A 14,679-nucleotide genomic window follows, 5' to 3' on the forward strand; every position below is an offset into this window, starting at 1 on the left:
AGTAGTATAAGAAACATCTTCTGTCTGACTTTTATAATCAGTGAGACAATATGCATATATCTATAATTTTAGATTTTTGTTTAGACTTTATAAGAGGAAATAGAAAACTTAATTCTTTAGCTTGAACCAAATTAAACTGTAATTTTTGTAGGTCAAATACGGTTGAATATCAGCAATTGCATATAGTTCAGCCAAATATTTCAGAGAAGAGATTGGTAAAGAAAGGAGATGAATGCAACATAAAATAGAGAATATAGTGACATCTAGGAAAAGAGGATGAGTTTATACGTATTGCTTATTGGCATAATCAACTTTTATAAATGTCTTAATATATCCAATCACTTAGTAACTTGGCTTACAAGTTTGGCATTTATCAAGAGCACACTGAGACTTACAGGGACTGCTTTTCCAGAATGTGTAAGCAAGTGACTGCACCTTTCTCTTTCAAGATGAGTAACATTCCTGTCATATTTAATTTCTTGGTCAATTTTTCTTAGAAGTCTCCATAGAAGCAATGAAAGTTCATATTACTGGCTCTCCACTAACTAGCTGTATCACCTTGGGCGAGTTGAGATTATTTTTCCTGTGCATATTTCCTCATTGGTAAAAGGGGGATAATAGTATCTATTTTATGAATTGTTTTGAAGAATAAATAAGTTAATACATGTAAAGTGTTTAGAACAGTGCTTTGTAGATAGGAATTGCTCTTTAAGTGCTTGCTATTATTATTGGCCTAAACGATGTGTATTTTCCTGTCAGAATCTTGATGGAGAGCCCTTTAAACAGCATCTAAAGGAACCAATTTCTTACAAATCAAATGTACACTCCTTAGTTGCTGTTCCTTAAAAAAATATTTTGTATTCAAGAAATGTTGCTCTGGTTTTACAAGCACTTGTAGTACTGAAATGTTCACATTGGCTATTTGTTTTTACCCAGCTCTCAGGTAGTAAAAAATGATCAAATCCTGAAACTGTTACTTTTCCCGCTACTAAGCCCCATCATCAGGCCGAGCTGGTGCAGCAGCTGTAATACTTCCCAACTTGCCTTCTCCCAGACACTGGAGGTGCTCAGGCAAGGTGATCTACAATCCAGTCACACTCTGTATTTCAATTTTACCCACAGAGTTCTCCCCCTCATTCACTCAGCAAACTAATTTGAGCACCATTACCCACTAGGTGTTTCATGTAAAGTCACTGATCTCAGAGCAACCACAAAAGAAGTGGCATCTCCATTTTATTCAGATTCTCAATGGTGAAGAAACTTGCCTGGGATCCTAGGATGTCTCAGTTTGCTAGGGCTGCCATAACGAAATACCAGATTGGTGGTTTAAACAACACATTTATTTTCTCATAGCTCCAGAGGATAGAAGTCCAAGATCAAGGTGTTGACAGGTTTGGTTTCTCTTGAATTCTCCTTGGCTTGCAGCTGGCCCCCTTCTCCCTGTGTCCTCACATGGTTTTTCCTCTGTGCAATCATCCTTAGTGTCTGGGTGTCCAAATTCCCTCTTATAAGGACATCAGCCAGATTGATTAACTCACCCTAATGGCCTCCTTTTAACTTAACTTTGAAACGGCCCTATCTCCAAACAGTTACATTCTGAGGTATTGGGGATTAGGGCTTCAACATATGAATTTTGGAAGGGGACACAATTCAGCCCATAACTCAGGGTTATGACATGGCTCAGATGGGATCTGAACTAACATCTGCCTGGCTTGAGGAAGTTCTCTTTCAACAGGGTGCAAGATGCCCTGCAGAGATTTAGACCTGACGCTGGCAAAGTGGTCATTTAGGCAATATTTATAGGATTCCTGCTAAATATCAGGAATGGAGTATGTAAGTCAACAAAATAGTTCTTGATTTCAATAAGTTTACAGTCTACTGTAAACTACTGGAGGCGGGGAGACAAAAATTGAACAGGCGATTATATTAACTCCGGCAAAATACATTTTGGAACAACAGTTCTGGGGATTACTTTACACACTGAGGAAATGAAAATAAGTACTTTGTCAGGATTATCCCTGACAGAAAATTAGTTGTGACTAGGTCAAGTAAACTTGGCTACTGGGAACCCATCTGTTTGGGCAAGAATATAGCTTTGCTAAAAACTGATTTCTAATCAATCTTTTCACTGATTTTGAATCTAGTTTCAGTAGTCCAAATTTGAACCAATATGTACGATAAGGCTATCATTTATTAACTCCGAGTGGTAAGTACTTTGCAAACATTATCTCTGATCCTTGCTTAAAACCGTCTGCAAGATTGGCTTTATGCCCGCTCAGTTTACAGATGAAGAGACGAACCCTGAACAAATGCGACTTGAGCAACGATAAACATCATAACGTAGCTCGGTCGGGGTGTGAATCTCAGCCCGAGGGTCCGAGCCACCGTCTACCCAGGTGCTAATCTGGCAATTAGTTTCTTGTTATTTCTGACCTACATGCCGTGGATTCCCAAATTTTACAGGCCGGAGAAGACTATATTTCAAGGGTTAAGATTTTAAATCGTGTTACCACCTAGTTACCACAAGTTACCGGACAAATAAATACTAATTACAAACACCAACCAAAGGGTCCATCTTTCACATGTAAAACAATATTTAGTATTAAGAGTTTTCACAAGTGGCGGCTCAGTGGGAAGAAACTGATACCGGTAAAGCACCTAGAAAACCGCAACCTCTGAAGGCAGACGCTTTGCGGATGGGTTCAACATTTAACAGCAACAAGATGCCAGTGTGGAGGAAGCAGGGCGCCGACACAATACAAACACGAAGACCGAACCACCCCCTCACTTCCGGAGTGTAACGGCGCAGCGGATATACATCAGCGTGGGGAGGCAGGACTTCCGCCCTGCGCGACGCATTAAACGGAAGCCGGGCGGCTCTGTTTCGTGTGAGTTTACGGCCCCCCTAGAGGAGACAGGGGTTGCCTGAGGGACGTCTCTTGGCTGTTTATCTCGCCTGAGCTGTCCTCTCACCCTGGTCATCTGTTAGGAGTGCAGAAGTTTGGGCCAAAGCGCTGGGCGATACGAGAACCTGCTCCTCTGTGCCTCCGACTTTCTCTGGGCCCGTCTTTCTAACGCGAGGCCGTGTCAGGTTCTGGGAAGTGCGGTTTTCGCCGGGGCCGGTTTTCCCTGGAAAGCTGTGCGCTCCTGGTTGTTTTCCGTCTTCTCCGGGTGGGAGCTTGGGGAGCTCTTCTCGGGGTCCGGGGCGTTGGTGCAGCCTCTTGTGGAAGACTTGGAGTGAAAGGTCTCCCGCGATCCCGCCCGTGAGACGCGCTCCGAGGGCACACCTCGTTCATGGGAGTCCAGGGGCTCTGGAAGCTGCTGGAGTGCTCCGGGCGGCAGGTCAACCCGGAGACGCTGGAGGGGAAGGTCCTTGCCGTGGGTATCCTTTTCCGGGTGTCGGTGCCAGGGATGCACGATGGGTGCCAGGATTTTGCTCTCAGGTTCTCCAGGGGGCTCAGAGGGGCGTTGTTAGGCTGAACGTCTCACCCAGGTGGGTAGCTATAGGGTCTTCTTTGGGATGTTTCCTTTCTTTTCTTTTTAAAATTAATTTTTATTGGAGTAGAGTTGATTTACAATGTTGTGTTAGTTTCTGCTGTACAGTAAAGTGAATCACTTATATGTATACATATATCTACTCTGTTTTAGATTCTTTTCCCGTATAGGTCATTACAGTGTATTGAGTAGCGTTCCCTGTGCTCTACAGTAGGTCCTTAGTAGTTATATGTTTTATATGTAGTAGTGTGTATATGTCAATCCCAATCTCCCAGTTCTGGCTTTGCAAGTCACACAGCTTTGGATTGGAGTCTTGTTTTAATCACTTAGGGGCGCCTAAGTGTATGCGTCAGTTCTCTCATCCGGGAAGTGGAGGTGATAATAGTCTTTACACACAGGGTTGGTGTGAGGAATGAAGGGGTTATTTAAATGAAAGAAGCTTAGAATAGTGTCTGTCGCTGCTAGTATGGTAAATTGTAAATCTGTTATCCCGACAGGGAGGTCAGCATGGAGAAAACAAAGTGGACTTCCGACCAGTAGTTTTGCCTGCTGTCCTGAGTCTTGCTTTATTTATGTTTGTTAGAGGAAGAAAAGTGTGGGCAAGTGTTTGACCTTTTTTTTTTTTTAAAAAAAGTAACTTTTATTATCTTTTGTTATGTGTTTTGGAATAGGAAATTCATATAGTACAACACTGAAAAGATTTCAAAAGGTCTACAGTGAATTATTTTCTTCCCAGCCTCTATGATGGACATTTTAAGGACTGTTGATTGTGTGCATGTTTGGCTGGTTTTGTTTGTGCCTTTGGAGTTTAATGTTTTTCTTCATTACCAAAACATGTGAAGGCTGTTTCTGACATTTTGATCCTTTTATTCATTAAGCAGTCTTCATTTTCTTTTTCTTTTCTTTCTTTTTCTGAGTGTCTGTTGTGTTCCAGAAGCTGGTGGTACCTTACACCAGTTCCCTAAGTGGGAACCTATGAGCCTAGGATCTCCACTCGGAGTGGAGAAGACAGTCATGTAATAATTGCTGTCCCGTGGTAAATGCACTGTCAGAGGATGTGGGGATTCAGTGAAAGGAGCTGTTGACTTTCGTATAGAGACAACTTATACATAATGGAGCATTGATAATTTTTTAAATAAAGTAACATGATGATGATGATTGTGTTTTTTGCAATGTGAGTCATCTTGAAATACATCCGTAATGAATTGTGGCTTAAAAGTTTTATGCCAGGTAGCTTGTGGGAAAGTTTTTTTAAAGCACACGTGCTATTGCTGCCCTCTAGTGGTTTCTCAAATTACTGCTTTCTGAAGATTTTCTTCATAGAACTATCAATATATATCGTACATGTGAATGAAAGCATTTTTCAGTGTCAGGAACCCTTAAGACTTCAGCAAAGATTTAGATCAGTTTACGTTGCAGCCCGTATGAAGAATTAATAATTTGTAAAACAATTGAGATGTGATGTGAAGTTCAGCATTCTGATTTTTTAGAAAGTTGTCCAAAATAAATGTAAAGAATTTAATTTAGATCATCTATTTTCAGATGACTCAGAAACTTTTTGGGACAGGAAGTCATATTCATGGGGTTATTAGGCTTTTCTGAAAGAATGAATTATTAAAAGAAGACTGTCAAAGGTACTGTAGTTATAATGGTAACTTCATATATATGTATATATATATGCATATATACGTATATGTAAAAGGAGACTAGCTGGTTGCTGTTCTCTAATTGATTTTGCTTTGTTTCATTTTCATGGGAATTCCAAGTCAAATATCTGAAATATATTCAGGTTTTTTGGTTTTATTTGTTAATAAAATTACTCATGACATACAAGTTTCATAATTTATTCTTGGATCCCTAAAATAATTTGGTCTTTTTACCATTTCTAGATGAGTGTCTTGTTTACTTATGCAATCTAAGTGTTTGTGTCAAATAATAAAGAATTAATAATTAAACTTTTGTCTCTTATGGACCTCAACATTTGTAAAATACATTTAACTTTATTAACAAAATCCTACAGTCTCTTTAGGCTTTGCATACTAATAGGGGTTAGTTAAATTTTACATTGCCTAACAATAGAACTAAAGTAATTTATTTTTTGTTTCAAAATGTTACTGGTCTTTTGAGTCTCATCTGTAAAATGGTTTTTGGCTTGGCTGCACATTTAACTTTTCCAGTCCTGGGATAAATTTAATGTTCCCTTTTATAAACTTATTGAAATTAGACAAATTAAATTATGGAAATATTTTCAGCTTGCCTAATTCTGCATATTTCTTTTTTAAGAATTTCAAGCTGCGGGAATTCCCTGGCAGACTAGTGGTTAGGACTCTGCGCTTTCACTGCAGAGGGCGAGGGTTCAATCCCTGGTCGGGGAACTAAGATCCCACACGCTGCACTGCACATCCAAAAATAAATAAAATTAAAAAAAAATTTTTTTAATAGTATATCTTTATTGGAGTATAATTGCTTTACATTGGTGTGTTAGTTTCTCTTGCACAACAAAGCAAATCAGCCATTTGCATACACATGTCCCGGTATCCCCTCCCTCTTGCGTCTCCCTCCCACCCTCCCTATCCCACCCCTCTAGGTCATCACAAAGCACAGAGCCGATCTCCCTGTGCTGTGCTGCTGCTTCCCACCAGCCAACTGTTTTGCATTTGGTAGTGTATATATGTCGATGCTATTCTCATTTTGCCCCAAATTCGCCCTCCCACCCCATGTCTTCAAGTCCATTTTTTATGTCTACCTCTTTATTCCTGCCCTGAAACTGGATTCATCAGTACCATTTTTTTTTTTTAAGATTCCATGTCAGCATACGGTATTTGTTTTTATCTTTCTGACTTACTTCACTCTGTATGACAGAGTCTGAGACCATCCACCTCACTACAAATAAGTCTGTTTCATTTCTTTTTATGGCTGAGTAATATTCCATTGTATATATGTGCCACATCTTCTTTATCCATTCATCTGTCGATGGACACTTAGGTTGCTTCCATGTCCTGGCTATTGTAAATAGAGCTGCAATGAACATTATGGTACATGACTCTTCTTGAATTATGGTTTTCTCAGGGTATATGCCCAGTCGTGGGATTGCTGGGTCATACGGTAGTTCTGTTTTTAGTTTTTAGTTTTTTTTTTTTTTTTTTTGCTTTTTTGCCGTTTGTGGGCCTCTCACTGTTGTGGCCTCTCCCGTTGCAGAGCACAGGCTCCTGACACGCAGGCTCAGCAGCCATGGCTGGCCCAGCCGCTCCGCGGCATGTGGGATCTTCCCGGACTGGGGCACAAACCCGTGTCCCCTGCATCGGCAGGCGGCCTCCCATCCACTGTGCCACCAGGGAAGCCCTATTTTTAGTTTTTGAAGGAACCTTCATACTGTTTTCCATAGTGGTTGTATCAATGTACATTTCCACCAACAGTGCAGGAGGGTTCCCTTTTCATCACACCCTCTCCAGCATTTATTGTTTGTAGATTTTTTGATAATGGCCATTCCGACCAGTGTGAGATGATACCTCATTGTAGTTTTGATTTTCATTTCTCTAATAATTAGTGTTGTTGAGCATCTTTTCATGTGCCTCCTGGCCATCTGTAGGTCTTCCTTGATGAAATGTCTATTTAGGTCTTCTGCCCATTTTTTAACTGGATTGTTTGTTTCTTTGATATTGAGCTCCATGAGCTGTTTGTATATTTTGGAGATTAATCCTTTGTCTGTTGTTCCATTTGCAAATATTTTCTCCTATTCTGAGGGTTTTCTTTTTGTCTTGTTTATGGTTTCCTTTGCTGTGCAAATCTTTTAAGTCCCATTTGTTTATATTTGTTTTTATTTCCATTACTCTAGGAGGTGGGTCAAAAAAAGATCTTGCTGTGGTTTATGTGAAAGAGTGTAAAAAAAAAAAAAAAGAATTTTAAGCTGGAACGCTCAACCTGGCTGAGAATTGGCACTACCTGTGATTAATTAAAAAAAAAAAAAGTCCGATCTCAATCTCTATGATTTAGAATTTTAGGTGTACCTGTGTTTAGCAATCTGTGTTTCAAAAGCTTCATATCTGGTTCCAAAGGACAGCAGAGTTGAGAGCTACTGATCTGAAATTATATTTTTCTCATTGATTATAACATTTAAAGGAATGGGCTAAGTAGAAACTTATTCCATCTGATACAACGGTGTAGCAACCAGAAACAAGCCAATTAGAAATATTTACCCAATAACAACACCATTGACCCAATACAGAGCTAAGCCAATGCCAGATCCTACTTCCAGGATGGATCCTTTTCTGACCACTTCTCATCATCCTTGCCACTGCGTTCTGCTTTCCCTCGGGCTGTTGTAACTAGTTTAAAGCTGGCTTCCTTATAGTTTATTCCTCACGTGTCCACTGGGGTGATCCTTCAGTCACATTCTAGAAACCTTCCAGTGACTATATACACCCATCACTTCCTCTTACTGCTCCTCTGGCCGTGCACCTGCCATGTTGTCCTTAAACGGAAGCCTGCTTCTGTCCCAGGGCGTTTCCATTTGCTGTACCTCCTGCCCCACTGTTTTCTCCCTCGTTCCTCTTCGTTCGTTCAGGCCTCCGTTACTTCTTCTGATAGGACTTCCCTAACTAAAGAGCTATTGACCACCAATCACACTTTTGTCCTTTTACTCTGCTCTATTTCTTTCTTGGCACTTACCAGCAACCTGATGTATTAGACGTCTGTACTTGATTTTCATTGTCTTCCCCATTAGAATGCAAGTTTCTCAGGGGTAGGGGCCCTATCTGTTTTGTTCATAGCTGTATTGTTCACTGTTCTATCCCTAGGATCTTGGATATACCTGGCACCTAGTAGCCCTCAAATATCATAGGAATGAATCTAGTAATAGCTTGCTCTCCACTAGTTATTTTTTATGTAATGTTTATTAAGTTAATTGTTGATGGGCCTAATTTTTTATGGTAGTAAGTAGGTAATGTACATTCATTTAAATATTTAACCGTTCATCTCATTTGAAAGCAGGTCTTTGTTGCCTCCTATGTGCTCTGAGAGGGAGAGCAGTGCCCAGCAGTGTGGTTTACACATGTCATGGAGCTCACAGTCTGGATTCCCCCCGCACTGGTTGTAAACTCCATTAGGGCAAACGCTTTGTTTTGTCCAGTACTGTATCCCCAGTGCATAGAAACATTTCTGCCATGAAATAAGCAAGGTGTTTTTGAATAGGAGTGTGTAACTGGAGGTCTTAATCTCGGCTGAGGGCGTGACCGCTAGACTGAGACCTAAGGGTAGGGAATCTCTAGGCTCAGAGAGGGAGGGGCTCTTTCAGGCTGGGGAAGGAGCAAGGAGGGTCTCGACCCTGGAGGCAGGAAGGAGCTTAGTGACTTCCAGGGTTTGAGAGAAGCCCAGTGGCTCGACATGAGCCAGGAGAGGAGAACAGAGGACAGATCATTCAGGGTTCGTAGGCCGTGGGAAGGACTTTTGGATATTATTCTAAAGGCAGTGGGAGCTTTCCACTGTAGTTTTCACTACAGGTCTGTCAGTGAAATCTAACATAACAGTTTCAAGATAGATAAAAGGTAGAACTGATAGGACCTGGCAATGGCTGGGTGGAGGCGTACGTGGGATGGCGCTCAGGGTTCTGGCTTGGGTGGATGGGAGTGACATCCACTGAAATGGGGGCGTGAGTAGCCTGCTGAGAAGGCACGGAGTGCAGTTTTGATCGTGGTAAGTCTGAAGCGGCTGAGGCATCAGGTAGAGATGTCAACGAGGCCGTCCGACCTGGGGTTGGGAGAGCGCTCTGGGGCAGACGCGCATGTGTGGAGGGAGCTCGGTGCTCTATGGGCTGTGGTATGGGGGGCGGAGGTCACCTGGGTAGCCAGTGCAGACAGGAGGAAAGGGGAGGGCCTGCGGGCCACCACTGCCGAAGTCAGCACTTTAATGGTGGGTCGGAGGAGCGGGCAGAGGGCTGTGTCCCTCTCTTATGAACAAATAGAAAACAATCTGTTAAAAAGCATTCTTTAGTAAAGTTTAAAAATATAAGAAGACTCCAAGAAGGAAAAATTAGGTGATCACAGCAGAAGACAACTACTCTTAATATTTTGATGTCTGAACTTCGAGTCTTTTTTTTTAATATTTAGCATATTGCATATGTTACAAAATGGAATTATATTTTCCATACTTTTGTAACCGTTTTACTTCCTTTAATAATATTTTGTGACTCTCTGCCTCATGTGCTTCTGCGACTTCCATTTTTAAGAGACCCTTGGATTCCAGCAAATCACTATACCATAATCTAATTTAAAAAAAGACCTGTTGGAAAACTTTTATTCTTAGTATTTTCATTATTATAAACAAGCCGTCTTATAAGTAACTCTTATTGTAAGTCTATGATGATTTCTTGAGGATAAATGTCTGGAAGTGGAATTCTTACATAAAATAGAATGCAAGTTTTAAAGTTTTTTGCTATGAATTGCCAAATTGTTCTCCAAAAAAGTTGTGTTAATTTACTAAAATTCCATACAGATCATTAGTTTTTTTTTTTTAAAGAAGCACTTCTTTGCGATTAGACTTTTTAAAGGAGACATATGTCTATGTAAGATTTAAAAATTCAGAATGTGAATAGTGATAACAGGGCCCAAATACAGTTAACTGATTTTAGGTAGATTCCATCAGGGCTAACCATTTTTCAGTTTCAAGTAAGTTGTGATAGGTGCTCAGTTTTAATGTTTGGATTATATCAGACATTAGGAATTTGAAATTGTGAGGGTGAGGGAAGAAATTGCAAGTGTTTTCCATTAACAATCCTTCTAGATATTAGCATTTGGTTAAACCAAGCACTTAAAGGAGTTCGGGATCGCCATGGGAATTCAATAGAAAATGCTCATCTTCTTACTTTGTTCCATCGGCTCTGCAAACTCTTATTTTTTCGAATTCGTCCTATTTTTGTGTTTGATGGGGATGCTCCACTATTGAAGAAACAGACTCTGGTAAGAGTCATCTATTTTTTTCTTTATGCATTCTTAGAAGGAAGGAAAAGTTCACATAAAATTTAAATTTTCTCCTTAGAATTTTGGAAATCAAGACTTAACTTCGACATATATCTAGTTTAATTCAACTTTTAAAAATTTATCTTGAACAAACACTTTTTTTTTTTTAACATCTTTATTGGAGTATAATTGCTTTACAATGGTATGTTAGTTTCAGCTTCACAACAAAATGAATCAGTTATATATATACATATATTCCCATATCTCTTCCCGCTTGCGTCTCCCTCCCTCCCACCCTCCCTATCCCACCCCTCCAGGCGGTCACAAAGCACCGAGTTGAACAAACACTTTTTCTTTTTTTTTTTTTTTTTTTGGCGGTATGCGGGCCTCTCACTGTTGTGGCCTCTCCCGTTGCGGAGCACAGGCTCCGGACGCGCAGGCTCAGCGGCCATGGCTCACGGGCCCAGCCGCTCCGCGGCATGTGGGATCTTCCCGGACCGGGGCACGAACCCGCGTCCCCGGCATCGGTAGGCGAACTCTCAACCACTGCGCCACCAGGGAAGCCCAACACTTTTTCTTTTAAAAGAGGTTTGTTTTTGAAAGTATATCACAGGTGCAATAATATTTAACTTTTAATAAAACTACTAAAGTTACAGTAGAGAGTTTTCCCCTTAGAGTGTCTTAGGTGTTCTGCAGTTAAACTTACACAACGTTATATGGCGGTTTATCGCAGTTAAAAAAGAGGAAATGAAAGAATGTTTTGATATTTCTGCCTTGTAGTAAACTGTAAGCACCGAGACTATTCCATTTTTCCCTGTTTCGGACATTTCTTACAAGATATTTCTATACATGTTAGGATTTCTTATGACATAATCTTGGATGTGGAAGGACAGTTACATACCAGTAATGTATTTTTATAAAAACTAATATCGGGAATTGGTTTTGGCTTAACAGTGGCATTTTAAAGAAGAAATTAATATAATAATCCCTTTAGGGAAGCATTTACTTACTTGTATATCAAGTTTTAGGCTACTTAAGGACATTAAAGGATGTTTAAAAGAAATTGAAAGTAAATTAATAGCTTCTCAAATATATTGTGTGATAGCCAGCGCATTAAGTACTCGTTAGTTGGAAACTCTGGGTGTCCTTTCCACAGCAAAAACCTGAAGGTATTCACTCATACGGTAATTAGAAGAAGATACCAAAACAACCATAGTCCGAAAACTCAGACAAACCAAATTCTCTAGGGAAAAAACCCACAGAAGTGTTTTTGATATACTAATACCTTGAAATAAAATCCTGTATCCTTTTTTTTCACAGGCTAAAAGAAGGCAGAGAAAGGACTTGGCAACCAATGACTCCAAAAAAACTACCGAGAAGCTTTTGAAAACATTTTTGAAAAGACAAGTTATCAAAACTGCCTTAAAAAGCAAAAGGCAAGAGGGGAATTACATTAATTTTAAAGATTAATTTAAAATTTTTGCATCAGATTCTTGTGGCTGCCTTTCCCTAATGAGAGGAATAAATGGGGTGTCCATTTGACCTAGTTGAAGTTGTGAAAACTCTCTGTTCTGTGAGAATCAGCTGTGATCACGAGAAAGGAAAGCTGCCACGTTGCTTTTGCACGTTTTACTCTCAGAACACTTTTCTTCACGCCGAGACCAGGTCCCCTCTTTCTGGGGGCTGCTCTCTTGTCCAGCAGCCCCGCAGCCAGGCCAGCAGGGGCCGAACCTATCGCCCCTGGGTTTCCCCTTTTCACCTCCTCGTCAGCATTTGTGTGATCACTGGGGAGTATTATTGACTCTTAGAATACTGTTTCCTGTGATCTCTGTTGAAGTCTCTGTGTACTTTTCAGGGAGGAAGCACTTCCCAGTCTTACTCAAGTTCAAAGAGAAGATGACATCTATGTTTTGCCACCTTTACAAGAGGCAGAGAAAGATAGGTAAATGTTTTAACTACTTAAAAATGTTATTGCTGTATTCAGACAGATTTAAACCTTTCTATTTTATCTACATAATAAGGCATGTGGGAATTAATGCATCTGAAGTACGCATTCTCGACACCTTTTAGAATATTTTTTAAGACCAAACTTTTTATTTACTATCTTTGTGTTTTGGTGGTTTGTGGCGGTTTTCTTTTTTCATTCTCTGGAGCCTGCGCTAGCACTGTTCATTTAGAATTTGTGGAGACGTGTATTCTGGTTTTTCTTACACTTCACTGACGCCAGCTGTCTCTACCTGCTTCTCAGCCCGGTGTTTTCTCTCTCACGCCATCACTAAAGTCCGCACACTACGTCCTCCCTGATAAATCCAGTGGCTGCTTTGCATTTCTCAGCCCGATGTCTGGGACCCTCTCTGGCCACTCTTCCTCGGGCACCCCTGTGCACTCTTCCCTCCGGCTGGATGTTAGTCCTCAGCGGCTTCTTTGGTTGACGTGCAGGTGGAGGGCCAGCTTGTCCTTCCCCCACTCCTTTCCCGGGGCTCCTGTGAGGCCACACAGCTTGTGAGTTACCGCTGCGGCCATCATCGTGTCTCGAGGTTACCGTCCTGGCTTCCACACTTCTGTCTGTGTCTCCATCTCTGATCGTACCCTTCTGAGGGAACCCCTCCCTGCCAAGCCCAGTGTCTGGCTGGTAGTGTAGAACCTGCTAAACCCAAATCTGATGTTGTCATTTCCTCGCTTAAAGCACTTCCTAGATTCTTCCTTCTCTAGGATAAAACTTCAACCCCTTAATCAGGCAGTGTAACTGCAGGAGATTTCACAAAGCTCCTGGGGTGAAGTGACCCCTAATTGCAGCTTCGGCAACCTGCTCTGCCCTGGTGATGGGAGATATTAGGTCATGTTACGATCGCTCGCTTACAGGCGTCCCCATCACACTGTGAGACTGAGGCCGTCTTACTGTTGCAGCTCCCGTAACTAGCAGCACCTTGCACTCAAGAAATATTTTTGTAAGTAGTCATTAAATCATAGATATTATAAACGTGTGTTTGACTTTCAGTTCAGAAGAGGAGGATGAAAAAGCATGGCAAGAGAGAATGAATCAAAAACAAGCACTACAGGTATTTAAATAATTTTTGAATTCAGGATTTATTCTATTTGAAATGAATAACATGCAAATGAATAATTTTAATGAGGTAGTATGGATTTATGAATGTTCTTGGTAAAAAATACAGAAACCTTCTTTACTGTGTGTATATATGTGTGCATGTGAATGTACATACATATAAAATATACACAGACTCCTAAACATATGTATGGAATTATGCCTATCTAGATATCCACAATAAGCCATCTTTCTTTTACAACCAACCAATAAATAAATAGAAATAACAATAAATGCTTGTATAAAAATACGGGAAGCCTATCACCCATGAATAACTTCTAGTAACATTTTGCTGTATATTAGTACCCCTCCCGCCCCCGTGTAGTTGAATACCTGTGTGTGTGTGTGTGTGTGTGTGTGTGTGTGTGTGTTTGGGTATGTGTATGTGTATCAAGGGTATGTGTGTATGTATATATTTATGAAGATGTATGTTCATGCACAGGCTGTGGTTACCTATTGCTGCATAACTTAGTGCTGTGAAAACAGTCTTTTATCATCATCATCTTCTCTGTTCTGGGGCTTGATGAGCTCAGCGAGGCAGTTCCCTCTCAGCGTCTCCCGTGTAGGTGCAGTCAGACGGTAGCTGGGGCTGGAGCCCCTCAAAGACCTCCCCCGCGTGCCCGGCAACTGACGTTACCTGTCAGCCAGAACCCCCGCCTGTGGCCTCTCCGTGTGGCCTGAGCTCTGGCACAGCTTGCCGCTGTGTTCCGGGGCAGGAGCCCAAGAGGCAGTGCCAGCAGGGCCCGCGCTGCCCTTTCTGGCCAGCTGTGGGAGGTGCACAGCCTTCCTTCCATGGCGCTCTGTTCACTGGCAGCTGGTTAGGGCCAGCCCCCACTTAATGGGAGGGGAACTAGGCGAGAAGAGGGTCAGAGAACCGTGCACAGGTTGCAGAGCCACCACCACGCATATTTTAATGCACAACTTGCTTACAAGTTGAGGTTGTGCTGCATATACAAGTTTTTGAAATTTTTTCCACATTTCTCAGAAGAGCGGGTAACATTCTTTGATTCCCAAGCTCACCGTTTCTTGTATGTTCATGTTATTCTGGTATGTCTGGTAGAAGACTTTTGAGCTGAAACTGCAAGATTCTTTAGCTTATGAAGGTCCTGCATTATTAATGCAGCAAGT

General features: G+C 41.2%; 1 protein-coding gene across 2 annotated transcripts in view; it reads left to right on the forward strand.

Moving 5' to 3' along the window:
* The first annotated feature begins 2,895 nt into the window (after nt 1-2,895).
* The window catches only part of ERCC5 (ERCC excision repair 5, endonuclease), a 29,353-nt gene continuing 17,569 nt past the window's right edge, over nt 2,896-14,679 (forward strand). For both annotated transcript variants that reach the window (XR_002173431.3, XM_004310648.4), the window contains exons 1-5: nt 2,896-3,382; nt 10,273-10,448; nt 11,769-11,884; nt 12,304-12,390; nt 13,447-13,507. Coding sequence is in view for 1 of the 2 variants with exons in the window: in XM_004310648.4 (XP_004310696.1) it covers nt 3,295-3,382; nt 10,273-10,448; nt 11,769-11,884; nt 12,304-12,390; nt 13,447-13,507 (528 nt within the window). In the remaining variant the exon portion in view is untranslated. The remainder of the gene's footprint in view (nt 3,383-10,272; nt 10,449-11,768; nt 11,885-12,303; nt 12,391-13,446; nt 13,508-14,679) is intronic.

Source organism: Tursiops truncatus, chromosome 18, assembly GCF_011762595.2.
Source record: "Tursiops truncatus isolate mTurTru1 chromosome 18, mTurTru1.mat.Y, whole genome shotgun sequence".
In the NCBI taxonomy this organism is placed as follows: Eukaryota; Metazoa; Chordata; class Mammalia; order Artiodactyla; family Delphinidae; genus Tursiops; species Tursiops truncatus.